This window comes from Canis lupus, chromosome 15 (genome assembly GCF_048164855.1).
Source record: "Canis lupus baileyi chromosome 15, mCanLup2.hap1, whole genome shotgun sequence".
Lineage (NCBI taxonomy): Eukaryota > Metazoa > Chordata > Mammalia > Carnivora > Canidae > Canis > Canis lupus.
In genome coordinates, this window is record NC_132852.1 from 14,223,559 (window position 1) to 14,248,986 (window position 25,428).

Consider the following 25,428-nt stretch of genomic DNA (forward strand, 5'->3'; position numbering starts at 1 on the left):
GGTGAGGCGTTAGCATGCAGACTTGCCTACCCTGAGTTTAGTCTTCTGGGGAGAGGTGACTTTTGTGAGTTTTAAACTGGTGATCAAGATAACGCATGGCTACAGCTCAGCAGCTACGCGGAACAAGAATGAAGAGTCTGAAGGGAAAGCCTCTACAGCTTACATTCCTCTGCCATCTGAAAGAATTGTCACCTGCCCCTCCTGCTCCAACGTCTTGGTCTAGGGGTGCCAACTGAAGGCTCACCGTAAAGGCAGGTGTGAGTAAGGCGGCCAGGGAATGACCCACCCGGCGGAGACCAGAGGGACAAAAAGAGAAGACACAATTGCATCGTTTTCCTGAGTTACCTTTTTTTTTTTTTTAATTTTTTTTATTTTTATTTTTATTTATGATAGTCACAGAGAGAGAGAGAGAGAGAGAGAGGCAGAGGGAGAAGCAGGCTCCATGCACCGGGAGCCTGATGTGGGATTCGATCCCGGGCCTCCAGGATTGCGCCCTGGGCCAAAGGCAGGCGCCAAACCGCTGCGCCACCCAGGGATCCCTTCCTGAGTTACCTTGATGTCCTGTCTGTGTTTATAGACTTTACATTCGTAGGATAAAAGTTTGACAGTACCAGGAAATAGGACGAAATGAAGTGCTGCTGTGTGGCCCACGTACAAAGCAGCAAGGGCATTGGCATCTTGTGTCACACTAACTGTTACCTGACCACACACATGTAACGCACTGGCTCCATTACACAGACCAGCAGTTCTCGGGAGCGTGTGAATCTGGGAAGGGCCTACAGACAGCCGTTAGCCGTTGTTCTGGGAGAGAGAAAACAGGTGTGTGTTTGTTTTCACCAACTTTTATAGGCATGATGTCTTGTCTTTTTTTTATTGGGGCTAGAGCTTCAAAAATGACTAATGAAGCAACATTAAAAATAGAGTTTGTTCCTAAAGTGCCCAGGCTCTGGCTTTTATACTTTGATTTGTGCAGAATGCACGTAATAACTGTCACATTCCAGCAGAAACAGTGGGTTTGAACCTGTAAAGAAGAGGAGCTATAAAATACTCATAAAATAATCATATACTTAGTGAGATCCAGCCCTGGGGTTTGTCTCAGAGGGGAGTAAGCAGTTTGAATGTCTCTCTAACTTACAATACGTGCCCCCGTCTCCCACAGTTGGATGTTAGCAGCAAGGGACATGTATGTGAATATGTTTTATATTTGTAGTATGTTGGTGGCCAAAAGCAAATCCCCGTCATTATGTTGTAGTATAAGGTTGAAGGGACTAATACTTATCTTGCCTAAAGCAAGTTCAGGTTTTTTCACTGTTATCCTTGGATGCAAGACGGCCCAGCATCGCATGTGTTCAAAAGAGCAGCACCCCCTGCCACAGGGAGCACTGGGTCCTTTATTTTCTGAGTAGACACGGATGGTATGGCTTTGGGTTTTACTGTTGGGGTCAGTGGTTTTCACTTTACCTGGCTGTACACTCTCTCTTTTCTTGTTCTTCATTATTTCTTCCTACTATGTGTCCACACGGTGTTTCTATTCACTGTTACTGTTGAACTGCAATAGGGTGCCTGAGAAAGCCAGAGAATACCTGTGTAAACAGCATACTTCCTCGATGCTAAGGCAGGTGGCGACAGGAGATAATTCTGGGAAATCAGATCCATTGGGTAAAAACTTGGTTTCATCATAAAACAAATTGTGCTTCACCAGGTCAAAATCCTTCAGTTTCCTCTTGGCACCAACATAACTGTCAAAGAAACCACTTCTGCATTCCCCCCAAATTCTCCCATTTGCCATTTACATCGCAGGTGTCTCATTATTTCAGGAGTGGCCTCAGGCAAGATCCTGAGCTGATACTGGATGTTAGTCTCTGAAGGAGCTGTGCTCACCTGAATTGCAGCCGGTGTGCATGACCCCAGAGTCCCCTAGTCATGTGCCGCCAGCACTGCCTGCACCCAGGCAAAGCATCAGAAGCAGTAATGAAGCCCCCACCCAGGGTCGAAGAAGGAGATACTCGCTGCAACAGACCATCAGCAAAGACAGGCGGCTCTCAAATGACAAAAGTCACACTGTGTGGGACTTTGCACACATCTTCCGTGTCTGTCCATATAACTACTGAAATTCCAAAACCCCTCTGCTTTTCTGTCGCTGCTAAGATCTTAACATTGCTCCTTATGTCCTTATAAATCTTGGAGTTTTGTCTTACTTCTTGCCAAGATGTCTTAATTGTTCCTTATTTATGTGAATACTTCTGTCTCTGATTCTGAAAAATTTTTAAAGCAAGTACATTGAGGATATGAATGTCATTTATTTTTTAACGGAAAAGGAACTTCTTACTTCTATAGGTGACATGACATTTTCGGTAGGTGGCAAGTTCTGGGTGGTCTTCATCAGGAGAGACCGGGCAGGTGCTTCTCTCAGGGCACAAGAGCAGAGAGAGGACAGTGTGAAGCCGCTGCCCTCGTCTTGCAAAGAGCAGGTGAATGGATGGTGTGGATCAGTAGGACCAGCGGGAGATGAATGAATGTTCTAGGGGCCAGGTTGAGAAGATCCTTTCTCACCTTGGAGAAGGGCTTGGAGAGACAGGGACGTACCCTCGTGAAGCGGCTGATACCTGAGCAATTTCTTCTAATCCCTGGTCCAGAGAAAGTTGGGAGGGCACTTCCTACAAAGGACACCTGGAGTCTGAGGAAGACTTCTGGCTTCAGCGATTCCATCAGAGATGGGAGTGGGGTGCTTGATTGAAGACAGCCACCCCACTGGAGGGGCTTCTGTGACTCACTCTTCCAAGTGCTTCTCCCAGTGCAGGTGTCACCTAGAGACATGGGCCACCGGCCACAGGGGAGTGCTGGGAGGGGTGCCGGGCTCTTCAGGAAACCTGGGCAGAAGAGGATCTGACAGGAATACGAAGCCAGCTCCCAGCAGTTCAGAGTGACCATGCAGGTCTCGCCAATCGGCCAGAGGAGGCCGGGATGGGAACCATCGCCCGTGATTGAGGAGGGGAAGCTTTGGATTTTATTTTATTTTTTATTATTTTTTATTTTATTTTTTAAAGATTTATTTATTTATTTATAAGAGAGAGAGAGAGAGAGAGAGGCAGAGACACAGGCAGAGAGAGAAGCAGGCTCCATGCTGGGAGCCCGACGCAGGACTCGATCCCGGGACCCCAGGATCGCGCCCTGGGCCAAAGGCAGGCGCCAAACCACTGAGCCACCCAGGGATCCCCTAGCTTTGGATTTTAAATTTCAGCATGAAACACACTAATGTCATACTGACGCCTCCTTACCACACCAGAAACGCCTCCATTTGTGCAGCCTTTCATTTTAAAACTTACTTCAAAAATGTCTCTCCTGTTTCAGAAGACATGGATTTTAGTAGATTTGGGAGCTTTTTCCGGACCTTTACCTTCTAATTCAGCTCATCTAATTTGTATTAATTTTTTTCCCATGTTGAGTTTTTGTTTATGTTTAAGAGATTAAAAAAAATAGGGACTGGACTCCTTTTCAAAACACACCTTTGAAAACTGGGAATTAAGAATTTATCACGCTTTGAAGTACTAAACAAAATGACAAGAATGGCTTTTTAAAAATTTTAACATATAATGAAATTGTGTTGGTGACACATCAAAGGATAGATAGCTATAAATAAAATATGGGCATGTTTCCTTACTGCCTAAAACATACATTTCAAAGAGGTTAGAAATTAGGGAAATTTTATTTTTCTCCAAAGAAAAAATAGCTAATTTTTATATCCCCACCTTGTAAGGCGTGCTGAGGCTTTGAACAAGGAAGGTTTGTTTTGATGTCTGCAGAGCACTTTCACATACATCACTCCATTTGATCCCTTTAACAGCCTTAGCAGGCAAGACACAGTAGGATTTTAATCGCCGATTTGCAGATGAGAAAGCTGGGACCCTTGACTAAGTGACTTGTTTAAGGACACGCGATTAGTAGCAGCAAATCCACCAGACACCACGGTGGTTTTCTGGGCCCACTCCTGCGGTCATTGTCCACTCTGGACGGGCTCACCCCAGGGATGTCGAAAGACCTTCAGATGACATAGACGATACGCTTGACGTACTTTTAAATAACTCACCTATACAGTTCCCTAATTCTCAAAAAGTTTTTAAAAAATTGTTCAGTTGAGTGTGGATGAAATTTCAGATATTCGGTGCAGGGGATAGGATGTGCGTAGTAGGGAAGGAAATCGCCTTTGTGCCTTTTCCCAGTTGGAACAGGTACACCCAGATGAGCTCTCCAGTATGGACTGATTTGTTTCTTACTTGCTGAAATGCTCATCAAAGGAAGATTGGAAATCCTGTCACTGGATATCGGTTTGGAAGAAACCTTGTCAATCCCAGCACTCCAGACGGTCTTCCACGTTCTCTGTCACTCTTGTCAACTGTTCTAGTAACTTAGCCTCACGCCCAGGCCCCTGGAAGGATTCTGTGACCTTTGTTAGTGGTTTGTGGTTTCCCTTCCCTCTGTCTCCCTACCTCATAAGAGCACAGGGGTGTGTTAGGGTTTTTTTTTTTTTTTTTTTAACCCATTTAAGAAAATTTTAGAATACCAAAAACTTTTAAATTCTCAGTAATGTTGACTTGAGATAGATCCCGCCGCCCCCCCCCCCCCCTTTGCTTAGCGTGGCTGCAGACAGTTGGGCCCACTCAGCTTCTTGCCGGTGGTTCTGTTTTCTGTCCTGTCCATTCATGTGGGCTTCCACCTCATGGTACATAACGTTTGTATAATAAGAATTTTTTCCTTCGGTTTCTGTGCTTTATTGTAATTACACGGAAATAAATTCGTTTGTAATTTTTTTCTAGATTAAAATTGGAAGAACGAAGGAAAGAGCTCCTACAGAAACTTGAAGAAACTACTAAATTAACTACTTATTTGCATTCACAACTTAAAAGGTAAGCCTGCTTGGTTCTGGAGGGAAAAGTTTTCCTTGACTACATTCAGGCCTGTTTTGGTTCATCCTTGATTACTTTCCTCTTTATTTTCGACTATTTAAAAGTGGATAAAAAATAGTTATGCTGGTATGATTAAAACTTGGATGATCAAATCTAAAGTTGCGTGGATTTCTTTTTCTTTTTTCATGAACCCCAAGATCATATGTGGCTTACTTGTGGGAAGAAAGCATAGTTTTATATATTTTAGCTATGAATACATACTCCGGAAATGACACATTTCTCCAGATCACCTTTCTTTTAAAAAGGGAGAATGAGGGGCGCCTGGGTGGCTCAGTGGTTGACTGCCTTTGGCTCAGGTCGTGATCCCGGAGTCCTGGGATCGAGTCCCGCATCAGGTTCCCTGTGAGCTCTGCCTATGTCTCTGCCTCTCTCTGTGTGCCTCTCATGAATAAATAAATAAAATCTTAACAATTTTTTTAAAGGGAGAATGAGAAAAGACTTGCCTTAAAATAGTTAGCTATATCTTCACTCCTTCAGTGCGCACACCCTGAGGGAGACGGGCCTGTGTGAAACCTCTTTGTCTTTATAAGCTTTCCTTTGTTCTCAAAATTAAAAGCTTTATTTTTTCACCAAAAGAACCCTAGTAACACCCTGTACTGTTTACACTGTTTTTCCCCTCCCGTATTGTTAAATTGCATCGCTGCTTCTGGATGTCTGTGCAGGTAGATGTGTCAATAGGTATTCGTTGCTGTTTTTTGTTTTTGTTTTTGCAAAAGGGACTCGATCTTTAGTCAGAATAGAATTGCTGTTTAGAGAGCCAGGTTGCAAGAGTCAACATGGCAATGGGTGGTAAATTAAGAGCAGGTTCCTTCTCCCCCGGTCATTCTGTTACTTGGGTCATTCTGTTACTTGGCGCCACTGGGTTCCTTCCCAACCATGGGTGGGGCATCGTGGTTGGGCTTCCTGTATCACACCAGTTTTCACAGCCTGCCCTCCTCTCCCCCAGCCTCTCCGCCAGCACCCTGTCCATGTCGTCGGGCAGCAGCCTGGGCTCCCTGGCCTCCAGCCGGGGGTCTCTGAACACTTCCAGCAGAGGGTCGCTCAGCTCCCTCAGTTCCGGAGAGCTCTATTACACCAGCCAGGGCGACCAGGTGGACGCGGACTATCAGAGTAAACTGGACCTCCTCCTGCAGGAGAAAGGCGGCTACATTCCTTCTGGACCCATCACCACCATCCATGAAAACGAAGTGGTCAAGTCCCCCAGCCAGCCTGGCCAGGGCGGTCCCTGTGGGGCAGCAGCCGCGGCCACAGGCCACACTCCCCCCCGGACTGAGGCCCCCAAGTCTGTGACGTCCCTGTCCTCACGGTCCTCCCTGTCCTCTCTGTCCCCTCCTGGCTCTCCCTTGGTTCTAGAAGGCACGTTCCCCATGTCTTCTCATGATGTCCCTCTCCATCGGTTCACTGCTGACTTCGAAGACTGTGAATTGAGTAGTCATTTTGCAGACATCGGCCTCGGTGAAAATCAGATCTTGCTGGATTCTAACTCGGGAGGAGGGTCCCAGTCCCTCTCAGAGGATAAAGACCTCAGCGAATGTGCCCGGGAGCCGTTATATGAAGGAAGTACAGGTAAGTGGAGACCTTTGCTTGCAAGTTTTCCCCCTTAATTATTTTAAGAAGAATGGTGGGAGGGGTACTATTTCCATATAAACAAATTGTGCCAGCCGCCCCTCTCTGTGTGCTGCTTATTCGTTTTGGCTTCGTTTGAGAAGGGAGTTTTTTATTGATCTACCTGGACTGGACATTTTTTTCTTTATCAAATAAAAGTTACTTTCCCTGCTGAATAGATTCAATCATGAAGTGGCTATCCTAAACTGTCCAGAAACCCTCTGTCTGGTGGCAGCTGACTGGGAGCATGTTTTGTGGACGTACTTCATACTTCCACAAAGATTCTGTCTCTGAAATAGCAAGGCAAGAGAGAGGGGCTTTCTTTTTAAAGTTGGCCTAAAACAGATTAAAACCAAGGCAATTAGCATACCAGCTAATTAGTACCAGGGTTCAATGTTTAGATTGCTCAGGGAATTCTATATAAATACAATTTTTGTTTCATGCCAGACTCTCCCTTTCTGCCTAAAGTGAATTTGGAGAATGCTGGTTCCAATGTAGAAGTATTACCCTGCCATCTTCTGGCTGCATGACTAGTTGCAGCCCAGGAGAGCATGCAGCAGATCCAGTTCTTACTGTTGCCTTTGTATTCAGAGACAGAAATGGAGGGAGAGTTTCATCTTTTTTTTTTTTTTTTTTTTTTAAGTCTGTATCCCTTTGCAAGGTGGATGCTTTCAATATATGACACGTGGTTGTCAAGAGAACAACATGGTACCCTTGCTGGCAGATGACCGTGGCTGTGGTCTGAGGGGGATGGTCTATTTGAGAGCTAGCCTGAAATGAAATGTGAAATAAAATCTCCAGTCTGGTCCCCAGGAGCCCCGTTCAGATCTACGCACATCACTGTGTGTCCAGAACACAGAAGAGGCTGGTCCTCTTTAGAAGTATTTTCCTGCTGCTTTGAGAAGCCTATTTATTTTGTATTTCTGGTCCGAAGAATTCTATGTATTCACTGATTGGCCAATTTAGATGTTTAAAGTGATAGACAAATCTATCGTGTTTGTGTGGTTTTGAATTTTGAATACTGAAGACCAAAACACCGCCTGCCAGCGGCCCGGAGCCCAAGGCAGAGGCAGGGCGCAGGAGACATGCGTGTGGTTCGTGTGGCACTGCCTAGAAGGTGCCACAGCTATAAGTAATGTGTCATCAAAATCATCAGCGTCAAAGAAAATAAGCACAGGAGTAGTGTTTACTTAGTGGCTGTAGGAAAGCAGAAGCCGGTGGTGGGGCCTCCCGTCTGCCTCCAGGAAGGAGTGTGGTGTGCAGGGTGCAGTGGTGTGCGGTGCAGTGCGATGCTCCCTGCCCCAGGAGCCAGCCAAGTCCGCACTTTTACTTTGGTGCAAGCGAGCACGAGCACATCACCCAGGCTCTCAGCCTTGTTGTTTCTCCCCTGCAAAATGGGAGTGATAGAGTGTCTCCCTAGCAGAGGATTGGGAGCAGCGACGCCGTCACACATCGAGAGCATCTAACTGTGCCTGGCTCTCAGCATCAGTTCATGGAATTAGTACTACCGTACGATGAGAAGCAATACAAACTGTGCTAAGCCCAGTTGCTGCCACAAACCACTGAAATTCAAGGAAGTATGAATGAAGAAGCAAGAGGAGAAAGTGGAGCCCATATTTCTGGGCTCTGGACTTGAAGGATTTGAGCATTTCAAAGCTGTTTTCACTCTTTGTGTATTTGGAGCATTCTCCAGCGACCACTTCTCAACCACTTCTCAACCCTCGATCAGGAGGGGCTGCTCTGGGAGGCCGGCTGCTGGAGAAGAGGGAGACAAGCATAAGAATCGCCCCGGCCCGACCCCACCCGGGTGCTTGGGCCTCTGCCTGGCGGTAGCCTTTCTTCTGCCACTGGGTCTGCTGCTGCGCCCGAGAAGTCTGCCCAGAGCCCGGTGTCCCCAAAGCTTCCAGGATACAGCTTTTACCTTTCAGATGCATCTTATATTAATTAGAAAGCTGCTCCTAAAAAGTCACCCTAAAGGAATTCTATCCGAGAGCTTTATTTGGAAAGCGTATTGAGTGCCATGTGTGAAAACAACTAAAAGCATATATTTAACTGTAAAGACTAATCCCCTCAGTCAGAGCACCAGCACTCGGTGCGTTGGGGGGTGTCTGACCTCCACGTGGGGGCAGGTGGCCCAGCGTCGTGATGCCGCTCCCTCGTCTCCCTCAGCATTCTGGAGTCTTCCGCAGGCAAAGTCAACTTGCTTTATGTACATCCCGCTCTCTGGCGCCCGTCCCCGCTGGAGGACAGAGACCACGGAGGAATGACTACCAAGTCCTTCCAGTCAGTCTCTGTCATTGTCAAAGTCAATTTGAGCTGCCTCGGATATTCCTGGGGGTAATCAATAAATCATGTCATCACCTTCACCCCTCACAAAGGGGGGTGGGCGGAGAGAGGCACTTCATCATCAAGGAAAAAGCATTCCCACTGCCAGAAATAAAAGGGAAAATGCAGCAATCAATCCTGTAATCTGAAGCCTTAAAACTTAAACATCTTAACAAGATGTAAAGTCACGACTCAGAAGGGGGGCGAAATGCATACCAATCCTGATCCCTGCTCACTTGCTGGAGGATGAAAGAACTCGGCAGGCTCGCAGCTTATTACATAGGAACGCAGCTTTAAATGAATGCTCCTTGCTCACCGCAGGATGCAGTGTATGAATATGAGTTAGAGATAAAAGTTAAGTGGTAGTTGGTGCTAAAGATTCAGTAGCACGAAGTTTTTCTTTTCTTTTTTTTTTAATGGTATTAGCTGGTGAGGAATTCTATATAAGTCAAAGACTTTTTTTTCTTTGACTCTGTCAAGTGTGGTAGCATGGGAGATGTAGAATATGGCATGTGGAGAGAAGGGGAAGCAAAAGAGGCGGAAACCTTTCTTGCCATTGAGTAGCTAGATGCTCTCTTTTACAGAAATATCTTTCATAGTTGAGGGACGCAGCTAGCTCCTTGCCACCGAGCGTTTGGTAACTACAGGGAATCCCTAACAGAGAGAGCAAGGGGCCAGTGGGAATGTGTGTCATTTATACTTTCCCTTCAGATATTTCAGGACGGAGAGAAACCACATTGTTTCTCAAACGGTGACCAAAATAACTGGCATCCCAGGAACTTCTGTAAGTCGTGATGCCTTGAATCAGCCACATGAGTTGACTCAAACCGTAACCTCCTCGATTCTCAGATGGAAATGTTTTTGGCTCTCTCACAACCAAACCACGTGTGTATTTTTGTACCTAACTTTTCCTAATTATGAATCCTAATTAGTACGCTCCCTCTCCCCTCCCTAGATGTGGAAAAATCATTACCAAAAAGAAGAGTAATCCACTTGCTTGGGGAGAAGACAGCTTGTGTGTCGGCTGCCGTGTCTGATGAGTCTGTGGCTGGAGACAGTGGGGTCTACGAGGCTTTCGTGAAACAGTAAGGACTCGCAGGAGTGCTTTTCGGTTACACCGAATCTCCTCCTAGCTGTGTGGGTGGGCTCTAGCCTATGGGTGCCCTGCCGCCCCGATTCCACTCTGCAGTGGAAGGGCTGTAGGCATTAAAGAAATGGTGTGCCTGAAAATTTCAGTATACCAAAAACATCCCATCTGACCCCCTTGGAGACTTAAAACTTGATTTTAATGAGAAAGTTAAAGTTGCTGGCCACCACCCGTTTGACACAGTACATTTCTGAAAGCCTGGAGTGTGTCTAAGGGTGTGGGGTACCCCAGGGAGGCTCAGAAAAGTCAGGCATCAGAAAGTCTGTCCCCTAATGGCTCAGAGGCTGACTCTCTTGAAAAGGTGGAGAAAGACCTAAAAGAGTGAGCTTTCACTGGGGTCAGGTCCCCGGGCGCTGTGCAAGTGCTGTTAATTCAGAATGAGTCAGTGACAAACTCAATACCCCGTTCATAAACGGTTCACCTGCACCCACTGTTGCCCTGTCCCTAGGCCTAGTGAAGTTGAAGATGTTCCCTACAGTGAAGGGGATGTCACCATCGTGGAGACTGCCCAGGTGCAGATCGGACTCAGGTAAGGGACACACACACCGAGGGGGCAGTTCTAGAATTCTGCAAGGACTGGTGGGCCCGTGCTCTTTCCCTGTTTGATCGGCTTCTCTTTTGACAGATATGATGCAAAAAGGTCAAGTTTCATGGTGATTTTAGCACAGCTCCGAAATCTTCATGCCTTCTTGATACCTCATACTTCAAAAGTGTAAGTAAAATTAGCAAAGAACAAATTGAAGAACTGAAAATTGCTCACTTATGATAAATTGTACATTGTAATTGAGCAGTTCATTTACACAAGGATGGAAAAGACATAGCAGGGCTGATCAAGTCTCAACCCACAGCAGATAAAATGAAAAGAAAAGGAGAATGTGTATTAGATTTTGATCCTTATTCAACAGATCCGTTATCAGGCATAGGAACCAAGATGTTTTCATCTCCCTTTACAACCAGAAATTCTGTATTATGCTGTGTTGGGGCCTAATTCTTTTAATTTAATTAAAATGTTTGTTGTTGTCTCATTATACCTCCTTTGGTTTGAGGTAATTTTTTAATCTTTTACATGAAAATGTAGTGATTTGGGATGCCGGGGTGGCTCCGTTGGTTAAGTGTCTGCCTTTAGCTCAAGTCATGATCCCAAGTCCTAGGTTGGAGCCCCCAGAGTCAGGCTCCCTGCTCAGCAGAGAGTCTGCTTCTCCCTCTCCCTCTGCCTGCTGCTTCTCCTACTTGTGCTGTCTCTGTCTTTCTCTCTCTCTCTGATAAATAAAATCTTTAAAAGAAAAGAAAATGTAGTGATTAAATTTCATTTATCCATACAACTTTGCCAAACACCGTACCATGCTACATGTAAGAGTAGCATTCCTGGGGATCCCTGGGTGGCTCAGCGGTTTAGCGCCTACCTTTGGCCCAGGGCATGATCCTGGAGACCCGGGATCAAGTCCCGCGTCGGGCTCCTGGCATGGAGCCTGCTTCTCCCTCTGCCTGTGTCTCTGCCTCTCTCGCTCTCTCTCTCTGTATCTATCATGACTAAATAAATAAAATATTAAAAAAAAAAAAGTAGCATTCCTTAGCATCAAGCATTCACTTCTCTGTGACCATTAATTTCTTGAAGTTACTTTATTTTGTCAAACGAAGTGATGTCATAATGCTTCACAGCCTGTTGTTTGAAGACTCCTGACGATTGTTCTAGCAATCGTCATCACCACTCACACTCTGGAGTCAGAGTTTCGGGGACTCTCTTAAAGGTCTATGGCTAGAGAGCACCAGAAGGAAGCCAGATTTAATCTTAGCACCTGTGACTTCAAATCTAGAATCTTTGTGTCCTATAGCCCTGCACTTAGTAAAATGTTCAATCTGCTAGTATAAGGCTTGGAAATAAGAAAGAACTCTTGAGGGGTGACCTCTAAGACCCTGCACCCAGCCAGGTGGATGTTTCCTTTAGTAATAGAGTATATTCCTCAATGCAAAGGACATTTAATAGAGTCAATGTAAGAGTTCTGGATGTTTTCCCTAAGGGTTTACTTTTAAGTTCACATCCAAATATTCTAAGAATTGTCAGAGAAAAGAGACTAGATCTAAATAAAGATATAGCTAGATGGGGTGCCTGTATAGCTCAGTGGGTTAAACCTCTGCCTTCAGCTCAGGACATGACCCCAGGGTCCTGGGATCGAGCCCTACATTGGGCTCCTTCTCCCTCTGCCCCTCCCCCTGCTTGTGCCCATGCTGTCAAATAAATAAAATATTTTTAAAAAGATATAGCTAGATGGAGATTATTCAGTGGACAGTAGAAGAATAGAGCTAGTGGATGTCTGTGTATTGACAATCATCAAAATTGGAAGGGAATAGGATTCCAGGAGGGAAGTTGGCTTGCAAGATCTCCTGAAATCAAGGTGTGTGGGGTGTTGGGGGGATCTGCATTAATAGCGATAATACAAGGAGGGAAGGATTACAGGGGAGTGTCTACATCACCCTAGAGAGCCTGCTTCCCCGGACTGACATTAGGAAGGCCAGTCAGTAGTATTCAGGGAAGACTGGCTTGACAATATAATTTGTGACTTCTCCCTACCAGTAAGTAGGCTGAGATATTGGAGCGTTGGCAGCCTTTTCATTTCAATGCAGCACATCTGAGAGAAGACTGCTCCACCAGGGATCAAACCTACGGACAGGGAGAGCCATCCCACAAGTCCAGGAGAGAACTGCAGAAGTCCCAAGAACACACATCCTTAACCTCATGCCATAAGGGCAGGCCTCCCCAAATGTTGTGCCGCTGCCAAGCCAATCACAGTCATGCTCCCTTTCCTGGTAGGAAGTCACAAGCAAAGTGCCCCTGAGGTGCGGTGACAGCCAGTGCAGTTTAGGACCAGGCAGTCCTCAGGCAGTGAGTGCAACAGGCTCTTCTGCCCGCAGCTCCTGGGCAACCACTTGTGTGACTGGTCTGGACCTTCCTGAGATGTCTAGCGCCATGTTCTTAAGCCCCTCCATGAAATGAAAGCCTTGGTTTGAATTAATGACACTGCCGAAAACAAAATATCTTAAAATAGTTCTTTTTCTTTTCCCCCCTAACTTCAAAATTTACTTTCTGGTTATTAAGTACAGCAAAGAGAGCTTAGGCTCCAGCTGTTTGGCAGCAGCCACAGTGTTTTTGTGAGTGGTTCCTGGCTCCTGTGTGGAGTGACCTCACCTGCAGCAGAATAAAAGGAAAAACACCCCTACCTTCTTTCCCCTGTGCCTTGGGCTCTTAACCATGTAAACCTTTTTTTGCATGTGGAAACATCCTGGAGTCACAGAAGTGGTTAGGCCACTGGTACGGAGTAACGCTGAAGTCTGGAGAAGTGGAAAATTTTGTTTCCCTCCATGCCAGCTTGGTAGTATACCTCTCCTCCTGGCTTTCAAGAACAGATTTCTTCTGCTGAATCTCCAGCCTCAACAGCAGGCGCCCAAGGCCCCCTCGTCCCCTAAAGCTGAATCTCCATCATTGGTTTTTTATATTCTGATAATTCCATACTTATACACATTCCATCATCAATTTTATATTCTGATAGCAAATACAGAAATAATAGGACATTCTTCTGTTTTCATAATCGGAGAAAGGCATCTTTTAGAATAGGAATTAGAACAGCTCAGAATTAGAGGGTAAGGATTTAGTGGGCATTCTCCTTTTGAGATTTAAAAGAAAATGCCTCCTGCCATCTCTAAAAGTTGTGAATCCTTATATAACGTGTGCTTAGAAAAATCACTTGGAAGTAGCATTAGAAGTTGCTATTTTTCTATAATTCTTCCTCTGAATTTTACAAAGTATAAGGCTCTTACAACAGTTTGTCGTCTCTGAAACTTCTGTGATGCTCGACAATGATATTTGTAAATTTGCTTCACGATATGCTACTTAGCCATTCTTTGTCACTAGTAGGATAATGTATTCCATTCCTGGGAAAGGATCACCAGCACCCCTTGTTTAATACTGGGGATGACTGGGATAAAGTGTACTTAGTGTGATCCTATCTTCCCAGGCTCAGAAAAGTTAATTTTGGGGACGCCTGGGTGGCTCAGTGGTTGAGCATCTGCCTTTGGCTCAGGTTGTGATCCCTGGGTCCTGGAATCCAGTCCCTCATCAGATTCCCCACAGGGAACCTGCTTCTCCCTTTGCCTGTGTCTCTGCCTCTCTTTGTGTGTCTCATGAATAAATAAATAAAAGCTTAAAAAAAAAACAAAAAACACTTTATTTTGGAATTGGCAGTACCCCGGCAGGTGGGACGTTAAATTCTTCTGCCCCACAGATTTTCCTCGTCTTCTCTTCCCTGTCGGGCCTTCGCTGCAGCCCTGTGGGGAGTGGCAGGTGCAGGGCACAGCCGGCACGAGCGGGTTAAGAACAGAGCCTCTCTGCCGCTGAGCGCAGGTGGACCCGTTACGGCAGCAAAGCTCCGGCGTGATAATGAACTCCGTGTTCCCCTGCGTCTCTCTCTTGTGCAGATCATTTCAAATGCGAACTGTGAATCTGGTATAACTGAAGTACCTGTGAAATCCATTTCACTCTTGTCCTTTGCAGATATTTCAGGGTTGCTCTGCTTCCCTCCTCAACTGATGTCAGCTGTCTGTTTCGAACAAAAGTCCATCCAGCCACGGAATCCATCCTATTCAGCGATATGTTCAGAGTGGCCATTTCCCAAACAGCCTTACAGCAGAAGACGCTGAGAGTAGATCTCTGCTCTGTTAGCAAACACCGAAGCGAAGAATGCCTGGTAGGTCGGTTCACGATTCCCGCTACCATAAAATGCCTCTGATGAGGTATGCTGAGAAGAACTCTCTAGTTGCCGCTTTGCCAGCCCCGATGCCACCACCGATCTGCCCGGGGCCTTGGGCACATCCACTGGTGGTTTCATTTTTTTTTTTCGGAAGTAGTGATTTCTGGTTTTCATTCTCTTATTCAAGAACTTTCCAATCTGCTTATTAATTGTGATCTTGTGTAAAATCTATCTCCCATTCTACCCTTTGACCTCTGTCGTCATTATCACTCTGGAGCATGCTTATTATTCCCAACAGGAGTCTTCTCCTGGGTGCTTTGTATACGTTACCCTATTTAATCCTCATGACAGTCTTAGGGAAAAGGTATGAGTACCCTTATTTTCAGAGAAACAACTGCTAAGATAAGTAACATGTCTGGGGTCGCACAGCTAGTGAATGATGGAGCCAGATATCAAAAGGACATCCCATACATAATTCACCATTACAAATTTAAGTTAAGGAGGAGACTGAGTATATAGTCTCTTTATTATATTCTCCCCAGACGTGGTATTATAGATTCTAGGAAGACTTAAATGTTGTGTTTAGAGGAATAAGATGTTTAAATGCTAATGCAAAGGACTTCATTTATAACTGATGGTGAGGTTAACATACCTTTGTGCACAATAACTGGAAAACTGTTACATACCAGAAAAGTTACATAAGGGGTTCAAATGCAAGCACCGAGAGGGGTGGTCACATGTTCAAACAACAGCACGAGTTTCTGGTTGAAATTTTCTCTGCGGTACGTAGGAAACACAAAACCACACTTCACGATGCACACTTCATGATGAACAAAGTTTAAAAGAATGATAGATTTCTTAGCAGTATTTCCTTTTCTTTATATAAAAAAGATGTGATAATATTACCTGACAAGAAATGAAGCAAAGTGGTGCCTAAGTGGCTTAGTCTGTTAAGCATCTGCCTTCAGCTCAGGTCATGATCATGGGATCCTGGGGTCGAGCCCTGAGTCAGGCTCCTTGCTCAGAGCCTGCTTCTCCCTCTGCCCCTCTCCCTGCTCTGTTCTCTCTCTGTCTCTCTCAATCTCTCTCGCAAATAAATAAAATGAAGCAAAGATAACAGACTCATTAAGCTGTCAGATTACTTCAATAAGTATGTGTGTCAGAAGCTCCATAAAGTTAGTAAATATGTTAATTAATAGCCTTTAAAAAAATGGTACAGTTTAATTAGATTCTGGCTCATATGTGCCATTTGCTGGAATATAAAAGCTTTTCTTTTGACATTCTACTAATCCAAAGAAAAATTTTGCTATCTCTCATTTAAGAACCACAGTAGAGTTTTTATTTGTTTTTGAATTTTATACTGGATAGGTTTTTGTGAGTAATAATCAAACGACTCTTACATAGCACATTGTAAGAGGTATTATGATTTATACTTAGCGTTTATTTTTTTAATTTTTATTTTTGGACTTTTCATTAAAAAATAATTACACTTACAAAAAGTTACATGTTTAGTCATTAGGTTTTAGCAGAATAGTATGCCAAAAACAATCCTAGGGTTAGCTTCTGGATTGGGGTTATTTCTTACTTAGTCACATCTTCAGGTAAAAAAAAATCTATCAGTACTTTCTATCATGAGTATTGCATTTTTTTTTAACCTTCAAACAGGCTTGCACAATAATTATATGAGAGGAAGCAAACATGAATTTAAACATTTTCTTTTTTCTTTTCTCCCCCCTCCTCCCCTTCATTTCACACAGGCTGGAACTCAGATCAGTCTGGCTGATTTACCATTTTCCAACGAGATTTTCACTCTGTGGTATAACCTGCTTCCTTCTAAGCAAATGTCTTGCAAAAAGAATGATGAAGAAAATGAAGACTCTGTATTTCAACCAAATCAGCCATTAGTAGATTCTATAGATTTGGTGAGTCCAAATTGGAATAAAAAGGCACTGTGACTGGGGCACCTGGGTGGCTCAGTGGTTGAGCATCTGCCTTCGGCTCAGGTTGTGATTCCGGGGTCCTGGGATTGAGCCCCACTTCAGGTTTCCCCCCAGGGAGCCTGCTTCTCCCTCTGCCTATGTCTCTGTCTCTGTCTCTGTGTCTCTCATGAATAAATAAAGTAAAAAAAAAAAAAAAAGAAAAGAAAAAGAAAGAAGAAAGAAAGAAAAAGAAAGGAAGGAAGGAAAGAAAGAAAAAGAAAGAAAGAAAGAAAGAAAGAAAGAAAGAAAGAAAGAAAGAAAGAAAGAGGAAGGAAGAAAGGAAGGAAGGAAGGAAGGAAGGAAGGAAGGAAGGAAGGAAGGAAGGAAGGAAGAAAAAGAAAGAAAAGGAAGGAAGGAAGAAAGAAAAAGACAAGAAAGACATTATGACTAAAAGAAATAATGTGGAATGGCTGTGGCACCCGTGTGTTCTGGTTCACATTCACTCCCCTCCCCCAAGCTTACCCATTCCTTCCAGCTTCCTAGCAACAGCAAAACCAGAAAGATAATTTCCAGCTTCTCTTCAAGTATAGTTTATAGAAGGATCCATTTCTGCTCACTTCCTTCTGTCAAAATAAGCTGATGCAGAGTCTTAGCTGGTTTAGGTGACCACGGAAAACTTTTTGCTTTAAATTTATAGTTTCATACATTGTGTTCACATCTTTGATTCCGCTGTCAAGTCATACATCTGGAACTCGGATCATTTGCACACGTCAAATTACTGAGGCTAGAGTATCTTAGTTTCTATTTGTTCTATCAATAAAACAATATTTTCTATGAAGTTTGTTGTAACCAACAGTCATCCACATTCAACACTTTAAAAAATGTAGAGGGGCCTTTTGGGAGGCCATTCATCACCGACTTGGCATCTGTGAATGTTGGTACTGAGTTCAAGTTTATTTTTGATTATCTATGAGAAAAGAGTTTACCAAGCAGAAGTCACATTATTATTGATCATCTACTGTGTGCAAGAACGACAGTGGACATTGTGGTACGTAGTGAAATGGAAGCAAAGGGCACGTCCATATTCTAGCATGTATTAGTACCTCATTCCTTTGTATTTCCAGATAATACTCCATTATATGGACATATCACCTTTTATTTATCTGTTCATCAGATGGGTATTTGGGCTGTTTCTGCCTTTTTTTTTTTTTTAAGATTTTTATTTATTCTTGAGAGACAGAGAGAGAGAGGTAGAGACACAGGCAGAGGGAGAAGCAGGCTCCATGCAGGGAACCTGACGTGGACTCGATCCCGGGTCTCCAGGATCACATCCTGGGCTGCAGACGGCGCTAAACTGCTGAGCCCCCCCCCCGGGGCTGCCCATGTTTCTGCTTTTTGACTTATTAACACCACTGCTGTGGGCATTTGTATAAGGCTTTGTTTGGACATACATTTTCATTGCTCTTTAGGCGTACATAGCTAGGAGTGGAACTGCTGGGTCATATAGTAACTCTACGTTTTAATGTTTTAAGGAACTGACAAGCTGTCTTCCACAGTGGGTGCACCATTTTACACTCTCACCAGCAGTGTGGGTGAGGGCCTCTGTCATCCAAGCTCTTGCCACGTGTTACAAATCTGCCTTTCTGGTTTTAGCCATCCAGTGTGGTGTGAGGTGTTGTCTCATTGTGGCTTTCATTTATATTTCACTAATGACTGATGATATTAAGCATGCTTTCATGGACTTATTGGCCATTTGTATATTTAAAAAATTTTTTTCTGAGAACTATCTGTTTGGATCCTTTGTGTTTTAAATTAATTCTTCATCTTTCCATTATTTCACTTTATTATTATCATCTCTTTATTATTATCATCTCTTTATTATTATTTTCTTATTGAATTAGGAGTCTCTCATATAGTCTTTTTTTTTTTTTTCTCATATAGTCTTGATACAAGTCTTTTATCCAATAAATGACTTGCAGATATTTTCTCTCATTCTGTGGGTTTCTTTTCACTTACTTGATGATTTTGTTTGCAGCACAAAATTTTAAATTTTGGTAGAAGTCCAGATTACAGTCTCTTATATTGCTTTATCTTCTATTGTTTGCACTGCTGGTGTCATATCTGAGAAGACTCTGCCCAACTGAACATCATAAAGATTTACTCCTGTGTTTTCTTCTGAGAGTTTTAAAGTTTAGTTTTATTTTTAGGTCTCTGATCAAAGACCTTGGCTCCAATTGGACCTACTCACGATAGGTAAATCACACAGTCCAATTTCATTTTCTTAAATGTGGGTATGCAATTGTTCCCAGTACCACTTAATTGAAAACACTAGTCTTTCCCCACTGAATTATCTTGGCATCCTTGCTGAAAATCAGTTTACCATAAGTGTGATCATTTATATTTCTGGGCTTTAAATTCTGTTCTATTAATCTGTGTGTCTGTATTTGTGCCAACAGCACACTACCGTGATGACTGTAGCTTGGTAGTTATTTTGAAATAAGAACATGTGAGTCATCCAGCTTTGTTTTTCTTTTGCAAGATGGTTTGGGCTATTTGGGGTCCCTTGCATTTCCACATGAATTTTAGTATCAGTTTGTCAATTTCTACAAAAAAAAAGGCAGCTGGGATTTTTATATAGATTGCTTCGAGTTTATAGATCACTGTGGAGGGTATTGTCATCTTAAGTTTTAAGTCTTCTGATCCATGAGTACAGGATATTTTCCTGTTTATTTGGATCTTCATTAACTTCTTTCAAAAAATGTTTTGTAGTCGGGACACCTGGGTGGCTCAGTGGTTGAGTGTCTGCCTTCAGCTCAGGGTGTGATCTTGGGGTCTGAGATTGAGTCCTACACGGGGCTCCTTTGCAGGGACCCTGCTTCTCCCTCTGCCTATGGCTCTGCCTCTGTGTGTGTCTTTCATGAACAAATAAATAAAATATTTACTTATTTATTTGTTTGTTTGTTTATTAAAGATTTTATTTATTCATGAGTGACACAGAGAGAGAGAGAGGCAGTCACAGGCAGAGGGAGGAGCAGGCTCCATGCAGGGAGCCTGACGTGGGACTCGATCCAGGGTTTCCAGCATCAGGCCCTGGACTGAAGGCAGCGCTAAACCACTGGGCCACCAGGGCTGCCCCATAAAATATTTTTTAAAAAATGTTTTGCAGTCATCAGAGCCCAAAATTGCACTTCTTTTGTTAATTTTATTCATTTTGATGCTATTATAAATAGAACTATTTTCTTAATTTCATTTTCAGATTATTAATCGTGCACTATTGATTTTTGACCATTTATCTTGCATCCTGCAACAACCTTACTGAACTGGTTAGACTAAGTTAGACTTTTAGGTCTAATAGTTTTTTTCATGGATTCCTTAGGTTTCCTATATGTTAGATCATATCTTCTGCAAAAAGAGTTAACTTTACTTCTTTCTTTCCAATTACTTTTTATTCTTTCTCTTGCCCTTTTGCCCTGGCTAGAACTTCCAGTACGATATCATAAGAAGTGGTGAAAGCAGGCATCCTCGTCATGGATGTGATCTTAGGGGGAAATTTTCAGGTTTTCAACATTACATATGATTTCTGCTTTGGTTTATTGTAGTTGCCCTTCATCAAGTAGAGGAAAATCCTTTTCCTAGTTTGTTGAGTGTTTTATCATAAAGGCTGTGGGTTTAACCATGCTTTTCTGCATCTATTGAGATGACATGTGGTTTTTGTCCTTTATTCTGTTTATACTTTATTGATTTTCAGATGTCAAACCAACTTTGCATTCCTAGGATAATCCCACTTGGTTATGGCGAACAATCCTTTTTATGTTACTAGATTCCGTTTTCTAGTATTTTGTTGAGAACTTTTTTTGTCTGTATTCATAGTTTTCTCCTGATGTCTTTGTCTAGTTTCCACGTCAGAGTAATTTTGGCCTCAGGGAATGAGTTAGGAAGTGATCTCTCATCATCAACCTTTTGGAAGATTTTGAGAAGAATTGGTATGAATTCTTTAAATGTTTGGTATAATTCGGCAGTGCAGCCCTCGCAGTTTGAACTTTGTGGGAAGTTTTTTGTTTATTAATTCAATCTCTTACCGGTTATAAGTCTACTCAGAATTGTATTATAATGTCACTTTGAGTAGTTTGTGTCTTTCTGGAAACAAACAGTGTTCATTTTATCTAGGTTATCTGACCTGCTGGCAAACAGGTGTTTGTAGTAACCCTTATAATTTTGTCTCTAAAGTTGATAGTGATAGTCCCTCCTTGGCTCCAGATTTCAGTACTTTGAGCTTTCTGGCTATTTTTCTTGGTCAGTCTAGCTAACAGTTTTTACTTTTTTGAATCTTTCAAAGAATCACCATTTGGGTTTTTTTGTTGGTTTTTTTTTTTTTTTTTGTAAGATTTTATTTATTCATGAGAGACAGAGAGAGAGAGAGAGGCAGAGACACAGGCAGAGGGAGAAGCAGGCTCCATGCAGGGAGCCCAGTGTGAGACTCGATCTCAGGACTCCAGGATCACACCCTGGGCTGAAAGCAGGTGCTAAACCGCTGAGCCACCCAGGGATCCCCACCATTTGGTTTTATTGATCATCTCTAGTACTTCTGTATTCACTATTTCATGAATTTCTACTCTAGTCTTTATTATTGTTGTTGTTGTTGTTATTGTTATTATTATTGTTATTTTAGAGAGGGGCAAGGAGGAGGGGCAGAGGGAGAGGGAGAGAGAATCTTAAGCAGGCTCCAGGCCTGATGCAAGACTTAATCTTACAGTCCTGAGTTGTTTTTTTTGTTTGTTTTTTTGTTTGATTTTTTGAAGAGGAACAGAGAGAGGCCCGTGGGTGGTTCAGTCAGTTAGGCATCTGACTCTTGATTTGGGCTCAAGTCATGATTTCAGGGTCCTGAGATTAGGCCCTGTATTGGGCTCCATGCTCAGCAGGGAATCTGCTTGAGATTCTCTCCATCTCCCTGTGCTCCCCACTATTTCTCTCTCTCTCTCTCTCTAAATAAATGAACAAATCTTTTTAAAAAATAAAGAGGGAGAAAGAAAAAAAACAGAGAGAGGGAATAGTTTTTATTCTTTCCTTCCTCATGATTACTTTAGTTGTACCCGTTTTCCATTTTCTTAAGGTAGAAACTTATAGATTTGAGATCTTTCTTCTGCTTTAACACAGGCACTTTTAGCTATAAATTTCTTGCTGAGCACTGCTGGAGCAGCATCTTACAAACTGGTATGTTTTAATTTTCCTTCACATCTAAGTATGTTCTGATTTTCGTTGTGATTTCCTTGACTCATTGGTTAGGAATGTGTTAATTTCCACATCTTTGTTACTTCTTATGTTTTCCTTATGCTACAGATTTCTAATTTTATACAGTGTGGTCAAAGAACATGTTCTGTATGATTTCAGTCCTTTCAAGTTTACTGAGGCTTGTTTTATGGGCTGGCATATGCTACCATTCTAAAGAATGTTTCATGTGCCCTTGAGAAGAAAGCTTGCTCAGCTCCTATTGGGTGAGTATTCTACAGGTGTTTGTTAGGTCTGGTTGGTCCACAATGTTGTTATACGTATATATACTATTTTATTACTCTTTTGTCTTATTCTAATCTCACTTTAACTTGTTTCTTTTATGGAGAGGAGTGATAGAGAGATTTATAACAAAATGTACAAATCTTATGTGAGTTTTCCAGTAAATTTGCACAAAGTCAGCACAGCTATGTAGCCACCACCCAGATCAGGGTATGGTGCATTACCAGCACTCCAGGATCCTCCCTTGTGCCCCATCCTAGTCATCACCACTCTCCCCTAAAGGTAATCTCTATTCTGACTTCTGTCTTCAAACTTTATATAATAGAATCATTCGGTGTTTGTCCTTTTATGTCTGGAGTCTCATACTCAGCATTACGTTTATGCAAGTCGTCTGTGTTATTTTGTGTAATTGTAGTTCATTTGTGCTCAGTGTTGTGTGATATTTCATTTTATAGTTATATCACAGTTTCTTTATCCATTTTGCTATTGATGGACATTTGAGTTTCTAATTTGGGGGCTATTATGAGTAGTGCTATTAGTATCTTGTATATGTCTTTATCATCTTTCATTTTAGCCATTGTGATATAGTACTCTTGTGTTTTTTGCATTTTCCTGATTATAATGTTTAATGGCCAGATGGATGTCATCTTTTGTGAAATGTCTGTTCAAGATTTTGCCCATTTTTCTACTGGATTATTTTTTTTTAAATAAATTGGTAGCAGTTCTTAATTTTAGATTTGAGTGTTTTGTCAAATATGTCTATTGCAAATATCTTTTCCTGTTCTGTGGCTTGCCTTTTCATTTTCTTAATGTTGTCTTTTGGTGAATGGAAGTACTCGTGTTTAACATAGTCTTATTTATCTATTTTCCCTGTATGCTTAGTGCTTGCTTTCTTTTGCTATTTAAGAACTATTTGCCTATTCCGGATCATGAAGATGGTTTCCTATCTTGTAAAAGCTTTATTGCTTTCCTTTTCACATTTATATCTGTAGTTCATCTGAAATTAATTTTTGTATTAGGTGTGAGGTAGGGGTCAAGATTCCTTTTTATCCATGTGATAGTTGATTGACCCAGCATCATTTGTTGAAAAGACCTTCTTTGTTGTTGTTGTTGTTGTTGTTTTAACTTAATTTCAATTTGCCAACATATAGTATAACACTCAATGCTCATCACATCACGTGCCCTACTTAATGCCTGTCACCCAGTTACCCCATCCCCTCACCAACCTCCCCTCCAGCAAACCCTGTTTGTTGCTTAGAGTTAAGAGTCTCTCATGGTTTGGAAAAGACTTTGGTTCGCAATTGCATCACTATATCATCTTTGTCATACATGCAACGACCTATGCGTGTCTGTTCCTAGGTATTGTGTTCTGTTCTGTTGGCTTACTAGTCTACCTTTGTAGAAAGTACTATACTTTTTTCAAAGTGAAGTGAAGGAAGGCTTTCAATAATTTGTCATTTAGAATGATTTTTGAGGCTATTTATAATCACTATCAGATTAAAGAAGTTTTTTGCTCTTTCTAGTTTGCTAAGACTTTTTATTATGCATGGATATTGAATTTTATGAAACATTTTTACTGTGTACTTAGCCCTTAAATTGATTACACAATTGTTCTCTTTTTTTCTCTTAATGTGGTGGGTTATACATTGATTGATTTTTGAATGTTAAACCGCCCTTGGATTCCTAAAATAAAACAGACTTCTTTGTGGTGTATTTAATATGTGTTTTTATATATGTTGCTAGATTTGATTTCTTGGTTTTGTCTTTGGCTTATTTTTTATTTATGTTTGGGAGAGAGATTAGTCTTTGGTTTTCTTTTCTTGTAATATCATTTTTTGATATCAAGTTTTACAGGCTTCATAATAGAAGTTAGAAAGTATTCCTTCTTTACTCTGCAGAAGGTTTTGCAAGATGGGTGTCATATCTTCCTTAAATATTTTGAAGAATTCCCAAGAAAATTTACCAGCACAGTGTTAATTTTCTTTGTGATAAGCAGCCATTCTCAACTAAGGCTCTACAAAAGAAGTAAGCACTGTAAAAAATGTTTTGGATGACTACTTTCTTATTTCTCCCAAGGATGACCAATGACTTATACCATTCTAGATGTTTGCTTTGTTTTGTTTTGATATAATGGATGGTAGAGGGCATTAAGGCTTAATTCTTATGGAATCTCAGTTGAAAAGGGCTGGTGGACTGTTTTTTAATTACAGATTCAATTTCTTTATTAGATGTAGAACTGTTTCAACTTACTGTTGAATTCTGTTGCATTCACTTTAATAAGTAGTATTTTCTATAGGATTTGTCTATTTTATCTATATTTTGGCAAAGTTATTCATGATACCTTCTTATCTTCATGCATACATGCAAGGATCTTTCTATGTTCTATTTTGTTTCTGCCATTGGTAATTTGCACCATTTCTTTTTTTTCCCTCACTGTTGCTAGGGACTTGTCAAATTTTTTATTTTAGTCAAATAAACAACTTTTGGCCTTGTCTATTTATATATGTGTTTTCTATTTTATAAAATCTGCTCTTTTCTTTATTATTTCCTTGCTTCAACATTCTTTAGGTTTAATTTGCTATACGTTTTTTACTTCTGAGATAGATCATTGTTTAGCAACCTCTTTTTCCAATATATGTATTTAATGCTAAAAAATTCTTTTTGAACACAGCTTTGGCTGCTTTTCACAAGTTTGATAATAAGATATTATTAAAATTAAATTTTAAATAGTTTATAATTTCCATTGTTATTTCTTTTTTGATCAATGAGGTTTTTTTTTTAGAAGTATATTTGCTCAAGTCCCAAACAATGGGGTTTCTAGTTATCTTCTTATTATTGATTTCTAGCTGTATTTTACTGTTTTCAGAGAATAGAACACATACTATTCAGTCATACAGAATATTAAGAGTTCCTTTATGGCTTAGCATGAGGTCAGTTTTGGTAAAAGTTCTGTGTTTTTTAAAAGAATGTATTCTGCAGATCAAGTTTGTTAATTTTGTCCTTCAAATCTTCCACATTTACTGATTTTTTCAGTTTACTTATTTTACCAGTTATTGAGAGGTATGTTAAAATCCTCTAACTTAGGATTATAGATGTCTGTTTCTCCTTTTAGTTCATCTTTGCATTTTGAATTTTGTGACTATATTTTTAGGTAAATATAGATTTAGCATTGTGTTATATCTTTCTGTTCAACTGGCCATCTTATTATTATAAAATAT

The 25,428-nt window shown here is 41.7% G+C and overlaps 1 protein-coding gene across 7 annotated transcripts in view; it reads left to right on the top strand.

The window, feature by feature from the left end:
* WWC2 (WW and C2 domain containing 2) overlaps nt 1–25,428 on the top strand; it is a 204,863-nt gene that overhangs the window by 146,649 nt on the left and 32,786 nt on the right. For 6 of the 7 annotated variants that reach the window (XM_072775906.1, XM_072775902.1, XM_072775903.1 and 3 more), the window contains 7 exons: nt 4,815–4,904; nt 5,911–6,530; nt 9,850–9,979; nt 10,490–10,570; nt 10,667–10,753; nt 14,588–14,780; nt 16,541–16,705. In XM_072775906.1, coding sequence (XP_072632007.1) covers nt 4,815–4,904; nt 5,911–6,530; nt 9,850–9,979; nt 10,490–10,570; nt 10,667–10,753; nt 14,588–14,780; nt 16,541–16,705 — 1,366 coding nt within the window. The remainder of the gene's footprint in view (nt 1–4,814; nt 4,905–5,910; nt 6,531–9,849; nt 9,980–10,489; nt 10,571–10,666; nt 10,754–14,587; nt 14,781–16,540; nt 16,706–25,428) is intronic. The other variant, XM_072775905.1, reaches the window with a different exon arrangement.